Genomic DNA, 19,225 nt, shown 5'->3' on the forward strand with positions numbered 1-19,225 from the left:
GCGTCAGATTCCCAGGACAGTCCATAAGTTTAGACCAATGTTGTTGGCCGTAAGGATAATTTTATGGCAGCTTATGGGATTATAGACTTCAAAAATGTATACAACTAATTAATCAGTAATTTGTGGTTGTTCTGATTAAAGGTTAAATTTTGAAAAGTTGTTGTTTCATGCTTTTATTAGTTGAGTTTGGCTTATCAATATGATATTTACTAGATAAAAACCGTTTTTGCTTACAAACTGTCTTGCAATGGCATAAATGTTTCTTCAGTTTTCACAGAGTTATCAGTTAATAGTTCACAGAGATAGTTTTTCTTTTATGTAAGTTTGCTCAACATTCAAGAACTCTGTAATTTTTTGCTTTTTTACCTTTTTTAAAAACCTCATATTTACTATGTTCATGTTTTGTCTGCTTGCTATTTCAGCATTTAACTCTAGTTGGGTTGAAGTAAACTTTGAACTCACTATAAATTCAAAGTTTACATAAATATATAATCGGTAGTATATTTCCACTGTAAAATAGCAACTCAGGTTCATTCAGTTTATTAGACTAGCACAATGGTGCTGAAAAGTTTGCTATTACATGTAAAACAACATTTTACAGCAAGACTCACATAGGGTGCAATGTAGACTCGGCAGCATTGGCAGTAGTCAAGTTACAGCTAAAATTAAATGAAATATGCTTTGGCATTGTTAGGTTTATGTTTATAAACTAAAATTGGATAGTTTGACTACAAAAAAGCAACACAGCTCAAGTAATACACAGTGTTGAAAAACAAACTACCAAAAAGCACATTTGATCAAATCAACATGCAAAGGACAAGCAGATTTTTTCTAATAAAAACATTGATCAATCTGTGTTACTGCTGACAATGTAGCTAAGATTGATGACATAGCTCTATACTAGCAGGATTATTAATGATCTGTCAGTTCAAATGGTAGCTTTTTAATGCAAATGAGTGCTAAGTCACAATATGTAATTCAAACGAAGCATTAGCTGTAAAACATCATCATATGCATTACTCTATTATTACTGATAACAACTACGTACATGTTTAGAGAAATAACTTTCTTCTGGCAGCGCAACCTTCGACAAAATGTCCTTGTTTGGTTTGAGAAACATTCTGGATAAAGAGTTCGAGGTATTACATCAGCAATTACCATTTTGTTATCTTGATAATAAAGTGCTCACCTGTTGCAGTACGGTCAGTAGGTTGATAATAAAGCGCTCACCTGTTGTAGTATTGTCAGTAGGTTGATAATAAAGTGCTCACCTGCTGTAGTATTGTCAGTAGGTTGATAATAAAGTGCTCACCTGCTGTAGTATTGTCAGTAGGTTGATAATAAAGTGCTCACCTGTTGTAGTATTGTCAGTAGGTTGATAATAAAGTGCTCACCTGCTGTAGTATTGTCAGTAGGTTGATAATAAAGTGCTCACCTGTTGTAGTATTGTCAGTAGGTTGATAATAAAGTGCTCACCTGTTGTAGTATTGTCAGTAGGTTGATAATAAAGTGCTCACCTGTTGTAGTATTGTCAGTAGGTTGATAATAAAGTGCTCACCTGTTGTAGTATTGTCAGTAGGTTGATAATAAAGTGCTCACCTGCTGTAGTATTGTCAGTAGGTTGATAATAAAGTGCTCACCTGTTGTAGTATTGTCAGTAGGTTGAGCTGCTAGAAGTGACCATCAAGTTGGGTTATAAGAATCCTTAGAGACATCTACAGGAGGATTGATCATGCCTGTAAGTCATGCTTCAATTGAAAAGTGTTCATCTATCTTACCTTATTTTATCAGTTGTTAACACTTGCAAAATGTTTCATTGCTCATCAGCCTCTACTTGTGTAAAAATATTATATAAATTGTTTTTATTTAGAGAGTTGCTCTTCAACTTCAAGCTGAACTTGAAAACATTACAAACTTGCGACCCACCGGTGATGACTTCCGTTGGTATTTTCGTGTAAGTATTCCACCGCAGCAGTTGCGTGGTAGTTGTCAAATTATTTTTATTCTTAGTAAGCTTTTTACCTGTTTATTTGTGCATGATCTGTTAGTAACCAAAGTACAATGCCATTAGTGATGAGATCATTTTAAATAAGCATTTTTTTCTAGTATTAAAGATATGTATGAAACATTAAAATTTTGTACAAATGTTTGTTTATGACGTTTTGTTGAATGTGAGGTCCTTGTTCAGTTCAACAGGAAATGTGTGCATTTGTTTGCGATCTTTTTAACAACCACAATATGATCCTGTTATAGGATTTGCTATTTAACTATTATTTACTGTTCATAGAAGTCGAATTAAAATATTAATTTAATAGGTACAGAAGCATACTTAGTTTATTGTGTTGACAAAGTAGTATTGCCACTATTCATCTCGGCTGCCTTGCTCTCCTGTACATTATATTATATAGACTACCTTTGAATCTATTGGTTTACCATTAACCACCAGGTTGTTAAGTCAACAGCTAGTTTGGTTTCCTCTATTCTTCATAAGTATTATAAGAGTTTAAGTATTCTATGCTCGCTCATGTCTATTACTAACATTCATTCATTAACATCTATTTTAACATCTTTTTGAATCTTCTTTTACCATCTATTTTTAAATGGGTGTGTTGATTTGCATTAAATAATAATATATATTATGACTACCACTTTTCTTGTTAATCCTAATATATTTGTTCTATATTATAGCTGAAATGTGGAAGTTGCGGTGAAGAGACAGAGCAACATCAGTATATCACCATATTAGTAAGTAGGACACGAAGCTAGGTCGAACTCTGTTAGGTCTTGCTTATCCGCACGGTAGATAATCCACTTGGGTGTTTTAGTTTGGAGGGCGCAACTGTTGAGGAGGAGCCATAGACGCTTCATCAGGAGCTCTTTTAAAAACCAACTGAATATTTTTTGATTTTTTTTTCAAATAATAAGTGAACTCTCATGCTCAATCGTATCACATATGTATCACACTTAATGCGGAGAAAAACTTCTGTAACTTAAACCTAAGGCTTCTTGTGTCAGTTATTCGACCTGATTTGTATAGCTAGGTAAGTCAGAGCTGGAAAAATCCGACATTGAGGTACCAAAATCATAGTTTAGTTTTTTAATGTATCTGTTTTATTCATATAAGGTATCGGCAGACTTCTGTGAAGAGTCGATTTTAAGATACGTTAATTAAAATTTTAATCCTCTTCTAAAATTATTAAGATCTTTCTTTAAAATATCCTATAATCATCATTACCTAAACTGGTGGCTTCAGTCTCCTATGTTCACCTTTGAATGAACATGCATGCAAGTTAGTTTAAAAGATGGCTGGATAATAATAAAAAAGTTGTAACTTGTTATCAACATTGAGACGATGTAATGCATACTTGTGCAATATTGTAACATTCTTTTTTTTCTATTCATAATTTTTCTTCTTATGATTAAACACTTCCATAACGTGCCTCTGTCTTTTTCGCTCGATGAAAGGTACATTTTTCAAGCTCGTATTCATGTATAAATTTGTTGAATTGTTTGGACTTGAATTTTGTCTTGCAGGACGAGCAGCCGCTGAAAGGGGGCAGAGGTCATGCTAGTCTCGTTATTAAGTGTAAGCTCTGTGCTCGGGATAATTCATTAGGTGAGTCACACATCTTGTAAGCCTGAGTTCATTTAGCCAGTAGTAATCGTGACGCTGGAGACACCTGTGGTTCTGACACTTCAGGAAGTATGTCCACATGTGATATGGTGATTTTAGTGTTAGATTAAGTTCTGCTTGCAAGGATTTGATTGAGTGAAGTTAAAGATAGTAACTGAGCTATTTTTAAATATTTCATGGAACCTAATGCGTGCAAAGTTTTGAGAGTAGTACATTGCAGTTTTGGGGTTATTGTTTGTAATATATGTAGTTAATCATAGTTAAGATGATTGGCCCAATTAATAATACGCATTTTCCACTCAACATCGCATGTAACTGGCAAATTATTGAAATTTATTCACTCTTCTGGATATTATACAACGTCCACATTGTATAATATCCAGCATAATAATTATCTATTCAAATAATTTTGTTTGTAGATCTTTTAAAAGACAGTATAAAGCCCTACAATGCAGAAAACAGCAACAAATTTCAAACAGTTGCACAGTTCGATTGTCGAGGAGTGGAACCTATCGATTTTGAGCCTCGAGTAGGTTGATCATTTTAAAACAGTCTTTAGAGCTTGCTATCCTGAGACTACAATAATATTGCGCGTCAACATGTTTTGCAGCTTGGATGGGCAGCCTCATCGACTGAGTCCAACTCGCAGTTTGATGACATAGACCTCACACCAAAGGTATAATTATTATTATTACTCTTATGGCTACTGTAGCAGCGCACTGTTTTTCTCACTATCACAACTTTTACAATAGCAAACCACGCACAAGCTGAAGATTCTAAAGGGATTTTTTTATATAGTGTGGCTTTTGTCATAAAGCACAACATTCTCATTTCTATTGTAGGAGTGGTCAGAGTACGATGAGAAGGCTGGTGTGAGCGTCTCAATTATGGAAGTCACTAGTCAGTTTGTGAAATCCCACAAGTAGCCCCGACAGACCATGACTACACTTGTCGTATATTTTATAAATTAAAAATCGAAACTTTATAATACAAGAATATTGAAAAAAACATAGAATGGATAATATGGTAGATAACTAAAAAATATAGTACTACATAGCTGAGAATTGAGAAAGCGCTTCATCTGTGCCATTGCACTTCACGTTTAGCGGATGAGAACTAACTCTGCGAGATAGTAAACAATGGACTGTTGTGAATATTGCAGTCGACATAAAAACTGCAATTGATTACGACTTTAGAAGCATCACAGTTGGCAGGATCATAGAGGCTTGCCTCATAGGCACTGTAAATCATAAGTCTATTGTAATATATGCAAAAAATATTACAGATTTAGAAATAAGCGATAAATGAAAATCTTGATCACCAAATAAACATGGATGGAGACAGGATGTGCAAAGTAAAATACTTTTTATAATGTTTTACACTAAATGTTGGAATAAAAATACTTGATTATCTGGCATCTTAAGACTTCCATTGGGACGGATATTTTGTATATCACTACGAATATGGATGCCACGGTGTGGAATGTCCATAGTAAGATGCCTGAGACGATGCTATGGGGACTAAATGACTAGACATTTCTCCCTCCGCTTACTGCCACTACTCTTGGTTAGCTTATGCGAGGAATTGTGTTGGGATCTGCCATTGGCTTCATGGCTGTTTATCTGGATAAGTTCCGTTTGGTTGGCTTTAGAAAACTCCGTAGGAAACCCAACCATTGCACCGGAGTTGTTCGACTGAGTAAGAGTGGCAGGGAGACCTGCGTGAAACAAGTTGAGTCTAAGGCAAATGTAAGTAGAGTATAGCTTTCTCAGACAGATAAAACAGTCAAATATGACTAATCTAATGTGAAAAGCACTGTCATACTCATAGCATGGGATCATTAGAAAAGATAAGTGTCAATTTTGATGTATTTGCTACACTAAAAATGATGTAACAAGAATACCAGATGGAGGGTCTCATTTGTGAAGCAACCATAAAAAAGAGTATATGAAGGACAATAGAGAAAATAGCAATGCTGACTTTCAAACAGGATAATCACGCCACCGGAATAAGGAACTTCAATGCTCACAGCTAGATTACTGCCTAGAGGTGGTGCTTGACTCATATTTTTTGGGTAGTTGAACTGCCTGACAATAAAAACCTAAAATTGTTGAATAGTCTTACTTGCTAGAATCTTACTAGGTATTGACACGAGAAATCTAGCAGGAGGATACTGATGCACTAAACATTAAACTATGAATGCCAATCCATACGATGAACTGTACACTTATTCAATATGGATCACAACTTCTCGCAATCAAGTAAATCACAAATAGACTCATCTACGTAATAAACTACATAACACAGACCATCACATACCTTGTACACGGGATAGAACAGGCGATCACATACCTTAAACACGGGATACACCAGGCCATCATATACCTTACACACGGGATAGAACAGGCGATCACATACCTTAAACACGGGATACACCAAGCCATCATATACCTTACACACGGGATAGAACAGGCGATCACATACCTTACACGCGGGATACACCAGGCCATCACATACCTTAAACACGGGATAGAACAGACCATCACATACCTTAAACACGAGATAGAACAGGCCATCACATACCTTATAGACGGAATAGAACATGCCATCACATACCTCACACACGAGATGGAACAGACCAACACATACTTTATACACAAGAAAGAACAGAGCATCACATACCTTATACACAAGATAAAACAGATCATCACATACATTAGAAACAAGCGAAAGAGAGCCATCAACTACCAATGAAAATGATTCCTACTAACCTGGTCCTATGCTTGATGGTTTTGCTACTTCTTCCATAACAGCCTGTGAGTCAGAGATGTATTTCTCTGTTAGATACTCAAACACTGTAAAATATAGCTGAGTGTTTGGCTAGTCTGCACTAAACAACTGGTTCAATATCCAGCATACCAGCTAAAACAATTTAAGCTAAGAGCTATACAATTGAGAAAATGAATTGAGTATGAGTTACATAGGCTTTGTTGCAATAATTCGGTGTCACGGACCTGTGTTGCACTGACATGATAAAATACAGAGGCTTGTATAGCTTGCACCTCAAACTGAAAATTTCATTATAAACTATGTTACAGCTTGTGTAGATGAGAGATGCTATAGGAGTCATACTAAGTAAATTTTATTATCACATAGGAATGGCTCGAGCAGCTCCTCACTTGAGTACAGAATACATCTGCACAGTGAGATGAGCTTACCAGATACACCTTATATTTAGACCATGAAATGCTAACCACAAAACATATTTTCATAATGCGGATAGTAAGTAACAATAAACTTATCAGCTTTTGTGGCTAAAAACATGCAAAACATCGAGTTGGCTCGGCTCTAGCAGATAGCATTAAAATGTTGCATGAAGTTTGATTTCAAGTGTACACCAGTTTTTATAAGCTAACTGTCAGCTTGGGCATGTAGTAATTCAGACAATTACATGTATAGCGAGTAGCATTCTGGTCTGGTAGGTATATAGTTCACCGATTGAACTTTGAACCAACAAACAAATTTGGAGTTGCATTACCATGATTGCCTTATAATGCGGTGCAATGCATCAGCCTGACAGTGAACACCTAGTAGCCAGGTTTTTAATTACTGAATGTCATGATGCAATGTATACGCTGTCATAGTCATACCTATGATAACAATCACGATACAAAAATTTTTCTTTCATCTTTGAAAATTTTTAAATATATCAATTGAGAGCACCAAATCATTGATGACTCAAGGGAGAACCGACGAAACAATGTCTATTTTTAATCAAAGATTCAGCAATGATTGACTATCATACCTGGATCAAAAATGCTTAAAGATTAACTGACCACATTTTAAAATTCAATTAAGCTATAACAAAATAATCGTATTTCATTTTGTAGCAATGATTTTGATGTAAGAAAAACAAACACAGGTTTTGCAGACAAAAATACTCACGATGCAAGCTCCAAGCTGTTACAAAAAGAGGTGATTTCGTCGGCAAAGCACATATGTACGAATTTCGATGGCAATTCAAACAATTAGTCAATGTTTGAATGTAAATCAAAAGTACATCTGTTGTCCGCCATTCGATACATTTTCCCACCTAGTCACCATGTTGCTTTTAATGATATAACATTTTGTGCAGTCCATTAATCTTTAAGGTAGATTATAGTGGTTAGATATGAGCCAAGTGTACAGCCAAGTAAACAGTCACTTGTATTCGAGCAAAGGTTTACTAGGAAATCTTTGGCGCTCCGCGAATTTGATAAACATCAGGCAAGTACAATTAGAATTTAGATTTACAAAATGAAGCGAACTAGAGCAAAACATCAGACGTAAAAAGGTTTAATTAACTAAAGAACTACTTATAAAGTTTCATGAACAATTTCAATTTGCACACTTATATATTTATCCGTGAACAAATAGTTGTTAATGGGAAATGCTAGCCATGCAGCAAACTTCAAATACATGTAAGATCAGTTGGTTGAGAGAAATGAAAACAATTTACTAAAACTTATGTTTAAAGAAAATGAACTTTTTCGTCCAATCGCAGATGTGCCGGCTTTTTACTACTACGTACTGTTACAGTAGACCAACATGTTCATTTTTAAACACAACACTAATAATGCATTGCCAACGTGCTGAGACGACGCACGACAAATTCGGCTGGTACGTGTAGCCACCCCTTTACTCTTCCACCCACAAACGTACTGCATCTATATGCATACCAGCATCTATATACATACCAGCATCTATATACATCCCAGCATCTATATACATCCCAGCATCTATATGCATACCAGCATCCATATACGTACCAGCATCTATGTTCATATTGTCCTTGACCGATGTCTTGTACAGTCTCAATTTTAGCCGCTTTGCTGTGGATTCAGACTCCTCACTACAATATGAGTAGTGTGTAGGTATATCTATATAATATGAGGAGTGTGTAGGTATATCTATATAATATGAGTAGTGTGTAAGTATATCTATATAATATGAGTAGTGTGTAGGTATATCCATATAATATGAGTAGTGTGTAGGTATATCTATATAATATGAGTAGTGTGTAGGTATATCTATATAATATGAGTAGTGTGTAGGTATATCCATACAATATGAGTAGTGTGTAGGTATATCTATACAATATGAGTAGTGTGTAGGTATATATATAATATGAGTAGTGTGTAGGTATATCTATATAATATGAGTAGTGTGTAGGTATATATATAATATGAGTAGTGTGTAGGTATATCTATATAATATGAGTAGTGTGTGGGAATATCTATATAATATGAGTAGTGTGTAGGTATATCTACATAATATGAGTAGTGTGTAGGTACTTCTATATAATATGAGTAGTGTGTAGGTATATCTATATAATATGAGTAGTGTGTAGGTATATATATAATATGAGTAGTGTGTAGGTATATATATAATATGAGTAGTGTGTGGGAATATCTATATAATATGAGTAGTGTGTAGGTATATCTACATAATATGAGTAGTGTGTAGGTACTTCTATATAATATGAGTAGTGTGTAGGTATATCTATATAATATGAGTAGTGTGTAGGTATATATATAATATGAGGAGTGTGTAGGTATATCTATATAATATGAGTAGTGTGTGGGAATATCTATATAATATGAGTAGTGTGTAGGTATATCTACATAATATGAGTAGTGTGTAGGTACTTCTATATAATATGAGTAGTGTGTAGGTATATCTATATAATATGAGTAGTGTGTAGGTATATATATAATATGAGTAGTGTGTAGGTATATCTATATAATATGAGTAGTGTGTGGGAATATCTATATAATATGAGTAGTGTGTAGGTACTTCTATATAATATGAGTAGTGTGTAGGTATATCTATATAATATGAGTAGTGTGTAGGTACTTCTATATAATATGAGGAGTGTGTAGGTATATCCATACAATATGAGTAGTGTGTAGGTATATCTATATAATATGAGTAGTGTGTAGGTACTTCTATATAATATGAGTAGTGTGTAGGTATATCTATATAATATGAGTAGTGTGTAGGTATATATATAATATGAGTAGTGTGTAGGTATATTTATATAATATGAGTAGTGTGTGGGAATATCTATATAATATGAGTAGTGTGTAGGTATATCTACATAATATGAGTAGTGTGTAGGTACTTCTATATAATATGAGTAGTGTGTAGGTATATCTATATAATATGAGTAGTGTGTAGGTATATCCATACAATATGAGTAGTGTGTAGGTATATCTATATAATATGAGTAGTGTGTAGGTACTTCTATATAATATGAGTAGTGTGTAGGTATATCTATATAATATGAGTAGTGTGTAGGTATATCTATATAATATGAGTAGTGTGTAGGTATATCTATATAATATGAGTAGTGTGTAGGTACTTCTATATAATATGAGTAGTGTGTAGTTATATCCATATAATATGAGTAGTGTGTAGGTATATCTATATAATATGAGTAGTGTGTAGGTATATCTATATAATATGAGTAGTGTGTAGGTACTTCTATATAATATGAGTAGTGTGTAGTTATATCCATATAATATGAGTAGTGTGTAGTTATGAACTACAGTCAACCATAGAGTGCCTCTGACCCTTCCTTTTATTAAGCACATTTAGCCATTCTTAATTCCTTTACTGTAGACCTCTTTAAACTGGAACAAATAGTGGAGGAAGATGCCAGGCCTAAGTAATAAATAAATTTATTCCGTCAACTTGTTGGCAAGGATGAGAAAAATTGCTGCTTGTCATGGCCAGAACAGCGAAGTTAAACCAATTTGCAGAGTATAGAGACACACAGCTCTCCTTTTCAACATTGAAAATACATGTTTAGTAATAAGAATGGGTCTGAGCGTAGTTGATAACGTACGTAATACAAGAAAACTTCTGTCTATTGCTATACATAGTGTATATAATGTACCCTGTCACTGGACACTAATAAAGTTCTGATTAAAAGGCATCAACAAGTAAACCAATCCTGCAGTAGCGACAGCACCGACCTGCTGCAATGCCATATTATAATTGTTTAATCGTTAATCATTTCCTAGCAATTGTTTGTTTTCTCAACTGTTAAACACCACAACAATTGATATCTATTGAAGTAAAACAATGAATGGCCCGCCCAAGTCTAATTGCATTAGCAAAGAAAACACACAACAAAACCGTATGTGTAGGGTAGATTCATTCTGCAACCAAAACTCAGCATACGAGTCAAATCCTTTCTGATATTTGTTTCACGTCTAGAAATTTTTGTATGATAAAACAGTTGTATATTGGAACAGATATTCTTATATTAATACATTGTATTGTGTTTAATTCGTGTCATAGTATAAAAGACAATGATACACACTTTAAGTAATTACATATAGCATTAATACACATACATTATATAAAGTTATTAAAGACTAAATATAAAAAATAAATTAATACAATATTAGTCAGTAAAATAAGGTTGTTATACTTCATTACTTTTGAAGGAACAGAAGTGTACACTTGGCAACGTGTTAGTGTTAATGGTAGAGTAAGTAATAGAAACATGCGGCGTAACTAACAATGAATTATCTTATATATGGTTTAAATTGAATCACCTAAGTCAAGACAAATCTTTATTAAAGTTTTACATCTAATGAGAAAAACTCTGTACGTAGAGGTGGTCATAAGTCAAGGTTTGACTGAATAAGATTCCATAAACAACTTTTGCAACTTTGTGTTCAAATCAGTCACAGTCAAATATCTTATATAAACAGCAAATTGTGTGGTCATGAGAGTGTGGCAACAATCAGCAGCAATCAATCACCATTAGTTTAGAACTTTAGAGCTATTGGTCAGTCAATTGACCAATAGCTGATGGTGTTGACTTTTCATTATACATTTCTTATTTAGTAATACTATCGTGTTACTGTTCCTGATTGCACGTATTTTAACTGATAGACAAACATGGTTGAAACTGATACGATGGTGTTGAACTAGCTGCTAGAGCTTGACCGAAGCACACTCCTCAACTAGTTTATTAATAAAACAACAACGAAAAAGCCTTTCAGACTTTGTCAAGCTATATGTACATCCCTATATGCACAATTATTCAGCAAAGGGCAATGTGGCTAACTGGCGCTAACTACCGCGTCAGACTGTCAGAGCTAATGCCATGAGTTCAAATCTCGCACGATGCAATCTTTTGTCACAAATTCAAACTATGGCTTTTACAATAATTGTTATTATTATAGTTGTTATTATTATAGTACGCTTTAATTTGGCACATTGTGAGAGGTTGTCATGTGTAATGACTACGTTGCACAATTATTTTTAGATGTGCTGGCTGGAAATCTGAATATCTGGGTTCGCTTCAGGTGCAGTGGAATATTTGTCCTAACGCACTTAGCAGGCTTCAAACAGATGAACGAACACGGCTCTTATTATAGTAAAGGCTGTTCAATACTGATTTCTATTACTTACCAGCAAAAATAAATGAAACTATAAATTGTTCATGTAAACCTTACCATCCTTAGCCGAGGTCTATTGCGAAATTTTTAAACAAAATTTGGCTTCAAAAGTTGCATTTTGATATCATCTACCAAAAACGTTTTCTACAAGGTGTAAACCACATAATTATCAATTTCCACTCACTCTGTGACGACTGCGTCTGGTGCTAGATCCATCTTATTCTGCACAAGCACCATTGGAATTTCTCCGACCTCCTGCTCTACTTTCGCTTTCCAGCTATCAATTGCCTCGAAAGAATGGCGGTCGGTGATAGAGAATGCAAGGACACATGCCTGGGCACCTAAAAGTAAAAAACTGAATACCATAAAGTTCTATTTGACGGCCACTATAAAAGAAGGGTTGGAAAATAAAGCGCCAACCTTATATTGAACACCACCTTCATTTGACCGTCACTTTAACATTCTTTGATCTTATTCTTCCCATAATAGTAAGTGAGTAGTAGAAAAGTGTCCACAAAACCGTACTAATAATGACTCGGTTACATCAACAACAAATAATTATTTCGTTGTTTTTGTTCATATCAAAGTCTGTTTTCCAACTTCAAAGCTTTTCGGTTTTTTCGCTAAAGCTTTATTTAAAAGCAACACCATAGAAATAATTAATAACTGTATCAGGCTAATAGTAGTTCCTTGTTTAACGGAGTCTTTATACTTCGATGTATGTGAAAAAAGGTTACATTTAAGATGGTATATGAATGACTAGTTTTAGGCTAAAGGTTGTGCTTCGCGCCCATGCAGCTAAAATTTTATCATTATTTGTACAAAATACAATGAGTAAAAGTTTTGCTCTGCCAGAAAATTGTCTGAATGTTAATATCGTCTAGTTCAGCAGTGCAGAAGAAGAGTTGAGGCAAGAAGACATTGTGGAAGGTATTGGACAGCCAAAAAAAGATAAAATCATTCCAAACAAAAGCAACAATCAGAATGCAACTGGCCGAGCAAATGATGCAAATATTTCTGTTTCAAAAATGTTAATAAAATGTTAATATTTATTTATAGATCTACGACACAAGTTGGAGATATGTTAGCAGATCACTTGTATCGAAAAGGGTTTATGTCGCTCCGCCTGAAGGAAATTGCAAAATATAGGTGACATTCACTTCGCCTGTGAAAGTGTTAAATTTATCTTCCCAAAATTTTACAAAATTTAACGTCGGGTCTGCCATGTGTAAAACTATAGGGAACTTGTGACAGAGTAGCAAAAACCTAAACAATGAAGTTAATGATTCAAAAGTACTATAAAGCTTCAACTCAAAACATTTCAGTTTCGATCAAAACCATTTACAAGAATGAGTAAAGAAGTGTTAAAAGTAAAAACATTATTTTAGGTATTTATTATAGTATTTTGTGTTTTAGTAAGTTTTAGTCAGTACTATCAACATGCAAACAACGTCAACCTGAAATAATTGAAACTTGTTTTATATTTATATTTTGATTATATAACAAGCAATTAAAGCAAGATTGAATCAGTACTGATAATTAAAATCAAGACAGCCCATTCATTGGCATGTTTTGAATTTTCATTTCTCTTTCATTTCTTTGTTTTCACATTTAATTTTTTTGTAATTTGTAAAGTTTTCACAATGAGAACAATAAATGAAAAAAAAACAGTTTAAATGATGACCAAGTAGAACACCAGATGGCAAATGTGTCGAATGGACCATGTGTCGAAACCAGATGGCAAACATCACCTCAAACAATTCTGCTACGTTAACAGCTTCAACCGAATGATAAGAAAAAAGGTCATGTTGCTGTATTCCTATCAGATTCCTAAAAGATGATATGCTTTCTAGAAGCAATCTTGTCACTCTTTTATTAAATATCTCATCAGTAATAAACAAAGCTAATTTCAGACGCAGCGGCTATTACTCCTGCCTTATACGGTTAGGTGTAGGCCAACTGACCTGTAATACAGATGTTAGAATAGTTTTGTATTGTAACTAAGCATTGTGATGTGATAGGAAAGAAACTCGAGAGGATGTCATGCGCAACAGCAGCTGTCACCTTTCTTGTTTCTATTGACTAGCTAACAAGTGGAGCTGCAGTTTGACCCTGAAAGGAACTGCAGCATCTTGTTACAGCTGTATCGAGATATGGAATATCAGATTCTCTATAACTCTACATGGCCTGCGGGTCAGATTGGCTTGATCCACTAACTGCTACGTGAAGGATGATGTTTTACTGGAACGTCTTTAAAGCGAGCTGTCATATGTTAGTGGGCCGCTTCATATAAAAAAAAGTGTTGGTGATGTGCGGGCTGCTCTTTAGTGTACAAGGCAGTTTTGTCAGCCGCTTTGTGCTATTTTCATTCATAGTCATGATCGCGAGATTGAATTTATGTTGCCCACAAAAAATATCCGTTTTGAATCCTACTCAGTTTGGTATAGTGTATATATATATACTAGCAAAATTCCCGGCGTTGCACAGGTATTAAAAATCAGCTTATAAACAGTGACAGGTAATGTAGTTGCTTGCCATTAGCCTAGCACATTGCTGATGGCTAATTTGAGTAAGCTAGTTAGTAAACTTATTATTAAATTTACTAATAAAAGCAGTGAGAGCAAGCATAAAATGGTGTTGCACCGTAACGCGGAGCGGTATGTGTATTTTCACCCACATAGTGACATATATTGCTCAATGAATCCATAAATTTCGTGTAGCTCAATAGTTTAGCATATCGTCCGAAGAACTGTCTGCAATAAGGATTCTTCATTCCAAGATTATAATAGCTATAGCAGGACAAACCGAATCACCCGCACACACACACAAACTTTGAGATTTGTATATATATCTATGTATCTAAAATATATATTATATGAATTCATATAATATCATGAAAGGCTGAACTCATATATATATATAATATGAGTTTAGCCTGATGAGAGGATACACTACATCTTCGAAACTGACAGTAATTACAAACTAAGTACACGCTATTCTTCCAACTAATTATAGTTTCAACTCTGCACTTTGTATCCACTCTTTTTAGCTTTACATGGGTAATTATCTTTAGACAATTATTTACTTTGGCAATATATATATATATATATATTACTGATGATATTACTGAAAATAATATATTACTGATGAGGACAGCATTTAATGTAGAAATTCAGATACATTTTCATTCACTATTAATCACAATCAAATGTCTGGATTGCATGTAGCTGCAAAAATACTAAAAAGACCAATGCTATATTCTTATAGCAATAGAAAACAAGTTAAGGGGTGTCCATCCACAACATCCTACATACAATCTGACTAAATCTATGTTATTTGTATAACTAGCTTAAAGTGTTATATTAATGGCTTCTGCTAGGTAAAACGTTCCTAATTAATGGCACAAACAGGGATCTGCGAGCCGAAGTGTGTCTCGTAAAATTGCTCAAGATCAGTCCCTATCAATCCATGGTAATACAAGGTAAGTCTGAGTTTAAAAAGAAGGTCAGAAACAAGGTGGATAGTACTGGCAGCAAAAGTTAAAATAAATCAATATATATGCTGTTGAATTTGCTGAATCATATACGAGGGAACATTGAAATGAGCCAAGGGAGCCATAGGGCAAGCTGTTTACAATAAAAACACGCTGCTGATCCCAAGTATTGTATTCTGAGCCTTACAGTCAAACCAGATAAATAATTCAACAAATCCTGACTAGCTTTTAGTAAACCCTTGAGAAACATGTCAACTCCCTTCAAACGTTGACTTACTAGTATAAAATGCACTTAGACAAGTGAAACAATCAAAGATTCAAAACCTGGTACTAAATAAGATGGCTACTGTATAGTTACAAATGAGCAGATCAAGGGTAAAGTGGCATATTTCCGCACAAAAAAAGTCATTTGTCAAAAACGAGCTGAATCAATGAAATATTAGAGGTGACCACTGACAGTTTACACTCTCTGAGTCAGCAAGAGCTACAAGTGTGGGCCAACACATGTAGAAGAGATAAAAACATTATTAAAACCACACGGACACTTGGTATAGTTTGTATTATGTGTTTGTTAAAACATTAAAATATAGTGCAGGAGAAAGCAAATCAACTATTCAATAATTTTCTTTTGTCCTTATTAATGGAATGGGTGATATTGGAGATCAATTTAAGTGAATGTGCCAATTATAAGCAACCTTACTGCTGATGCAATCAGTGCATCTACCATCAACAGGGCTGAGAAGGCGGTTTCCTTTCAAGTCTGTGTGATCATGTTTTGAAGCACAACAACCATGAAAAGTGAGACTCCAACTTATGTTTACATTTAAAAGAAAAAATCGAATAATTAGACTTAACGATGTCAACAGAATATCTTACCTCTGTAGTAGGCCCTTGTAATGGCATCAAACTCTTCCTGACCAGCTGTATCCCAGAGCATGAGACGCACTTCCTCCCCCTCAAATCTGCATAACACAAACAAGGTCTCTCCGCTAGTGACCATTACTAAAGGAGAATCAAGCACCAGCTGAAAGTGTGACAATGAGTAATAATAGCAACATTTCTTCTTTTAGTTTTAATGGCAATTTAAAACTGCAAAAAAATGGTTTGGGCAAAAGCTATAGTCTAGTGTTATTAGTTAGTTGGTAGATGTTTATAGACAACTACTCAAAGAATAAATAAAGCCCAGCCATAAAACCTTGACCTTGGGGTCTAGAATGTCACGAACAATCACCAAATTGTCAGCTTGATTGTTATGTATAAAGTGCAAGTCTTACTCTAGTTCCTTCTCTAAGAAATCGACTCCAATCGTCTTTTTGTAGTCTTTTGTGAATATGCCCTTGCAGTAGCGTTGGATCATGGATGACTTGCCAACAGCTCCATTACCTACTATCACTACTTTGAGAGAAATTTCAAAGTCTTCTTCCATTGTCGTTGATACAGAGCAATGCGAGCCATATCACCGGAGAAAGGACATTGCGTCTAATTCTATAAAGAGGAGATAGAGATATGAGATTGTATATTAGATTGCCCTAAAGCAACACCAGCAGGTGACACTACAATGTAGGGATTATACACTCAATAGAAGCAATTCAATTAAACACAATCAAGCAATAATGCATCTAAGTGAGACTGACAATTGCCAAGAGACTGCAAATGGTTCATTCGCTGAATGGCTCAAACGCTGAACACAGCCAAGTTCTTACAGTAAACTGATATCCATATGCATTAAGTAGCCTGGATTTTAGCATCTTTTATAATAGGTGCAAAAAAGTGTATAATAAGAGCCTTGGCAATTGGTCTTATCAGCTTGAGAACTTATTTTATGAACTTGAAACTTAGATCCAGTCTTTGTTAAACTTCTATCAATCAAGACAATATTGTCCTTTCATTGCACCCTTTGTGATGTTGACTGGAGCTTTGTTTGAAATATAAATATATTTATATAAAACTATAATATAACAGATATCTCAGACCTCTAAGCAGAGAACTCTGAACAGACTACATTAAAATGATGAGCTTTCAACTCAAAAATGATTCAGTAAAACTGCTTTGAAGGGCAATTAGATTTAGAAGCAAAATCACATGATGTACTGTCAAGATACTAAAACAAGCAGCATACCTAAAATATTTGAATTAGTTTAAATAAATTTATTTAACAACATCTACAAGTGAGATTAATATCAACAACAAAAATCGTAAATGGTAATAAACAAAACACTATCCAGCATTTGTTGTTAAATTTTATTTTTTATTTAAGGTGTTAGTAAAATTATAATCATTAGTTTTACAATCATTAAAATTACAAATCAACATAACATTGAAAATTCTGCATTCATTGCTGTTAGTTTTTTGGCATGCATGTGAAAATTGGCTAAAATTTCAAAGCCAGCAAATAACGATGGTCTTATTGAATAGAAGATAGATACACTGTATTTAAAATACTACAGCCTAAAATTTTAGGCTATGATTTTGACGCATATATAGCCTAAAACTATTGTTAGTTATATGCATTGATCAAGTCCGTAATAACAGCAAACAATTATAATGCTGCTGTTAGCTAAAATAATTAGAGTTAATTAGCAAATTAATTAGCATAGTTAGAGTAGAATATTCAAGCTACTAATCGACATGGACATTGCCTGCGAAATGAGGTTAGGAAAATAATAGGCACCCATAGTACCAACCGACCACAGTAATTATAAAAAACTTTTTACAATTTGCACCTGTATTTATGTCACTAATAATAATTTGATTGAAAATATTTAGGACCTCATAATTAAAAGGAATTTACTATCTACTTTGCTTACTTTAGTAAACTGCATACATTTTTTCTGTTTTAATATAAAACCTAAAACCACATTTTTGAGTTGTTTTAAATAAAAGTATGTTTGTCATAGAACCCATAAAACGTACACGTGTACTTAGACCTGATCTCAACAGGAATATATAGGCAAGGTCTTAATGTTTCTTCTATCTGAATTCTGGATTACCTTTTTCAAAATTCCAACAAGCTACAATTTTTAATGAAGTTTAACAAAAAGATTTGCTGAATTTAAACTAATTTGTAGTTGCTTTGTAAGATAAGGCTTTATCAATAGTGTCTGCAGCTTTTGAACATGTAGAAAAAATGCATGAGCTACTGCATTTTATTTCAAGCTATGTTGGTTCATAATTATATCCTGGCATAAACTATAATACTACAACGCAAACTATAAAGCAACAATAACGGTCTTTGCTTGTTTATGACAGGCAGGTTTTTACGTGACAAAAACGACAACTACCATAAAGACAGCCCAAGCAGACTCGTTTTTATATTTGAATATTAATTTCCAATAACAACATAATTACCACAATTTCAAATACATAACTAAAATAAATGTAGTATATATACTTTATGGTCTCGGTAAAATTTTTGTACTACCTTATAGCAAACAAACTAATAAGTAAAATTAGGATCTAGTTGTTGGCGTCTCTGAAATTAAAGCTCTGAAAAAGTGTTCGTTTATAGCGGCGGTATAACAACAACGTGACTCACCCAATAATATATATTTATAGTCGCGTTCTAGAAAACGTATCGCCAGTTTATGATTATTTCAGTGTTTCAACTTGTACGCCGTAACAGCGTAAAGCTGCGGCACG

At 34.1% G+C, this 19,225-nt stretch overlaps 2 protein-coding genes across 2 annotated transcripts; one reads left to right on the plus strand and one right to left on the minus strand.

Moving 5' to 3' along the window:
• The first annotated feature begins 1,591 nt into the window (after positions 1-1,591).
• Positions 1,592-5,051, plus strand: LOC137393119 (CXXC motif containing zinc binding protein-like). Its single transcript, XM_068079543.1, has 7 exons — positions 1,592-1,738; positions 1,871-1,954; positions 2,689-2,745; positions 3,535-3,616; positions 4,054-4,163; positions 4,245-4,310; positions 4,477-5,051. The coding sequence occupies exons 1-7, from the start codon at positions 1,733-1,735 to the stop codon at positions 4,558-4,560; spliced, it is 489 nt and encodes a 162-aa protein (XP_067935644.1). The 5' UTR covers positions 1,592-1,732; the 3' UTR covers positions 4,561-5,051.
• An 83-nt stretch (positions 5,052-5,134) lies between these two features.
• On the minus strand, positions 5,135-19,070 carry LOC137393109 (ras-related protein Rab-23-like). The gene is made up of 7 exons (XM_068079530.1): positions 19,008-19,070; positions 16,861-17,071; positions 16,463-16,548; positions 12,278-12,434; positions 8,443-8,525; positions 6,406-6,489; positions 5,135-5,351 (listed from the first exon to the last, which is right to left on the minus strand). The coding sequence occupies exons 2-7, from the start codon at positions 17,010-17,012 to the stop codon at positions 5,155-5,157; spliced, it is 759 nt and encodes a 252-aa protein (XP_067935631.1). The 5' UTR covers positions 17,013-17,071; positions 19,008-19,070; the 3' UTR covers positions 5,135-5,154.
• Between the last annotated feature and the right edge of the window lie 155 nt (positions 19,071-19,225).

Source organism: Watersipora subatra, chromosome 1 (assembly GCF_963576615.1).
Source record: "Watersipora subatra chromosome 1, tzWatSuba1.1, whole genome shotgun sequence".
NCBI lineage: Eukaryota > Metazoa > Bryozoa > Gymnolaemata > Cheilostomatida > Watersiporidae > Watersipora > Watersipora subatra.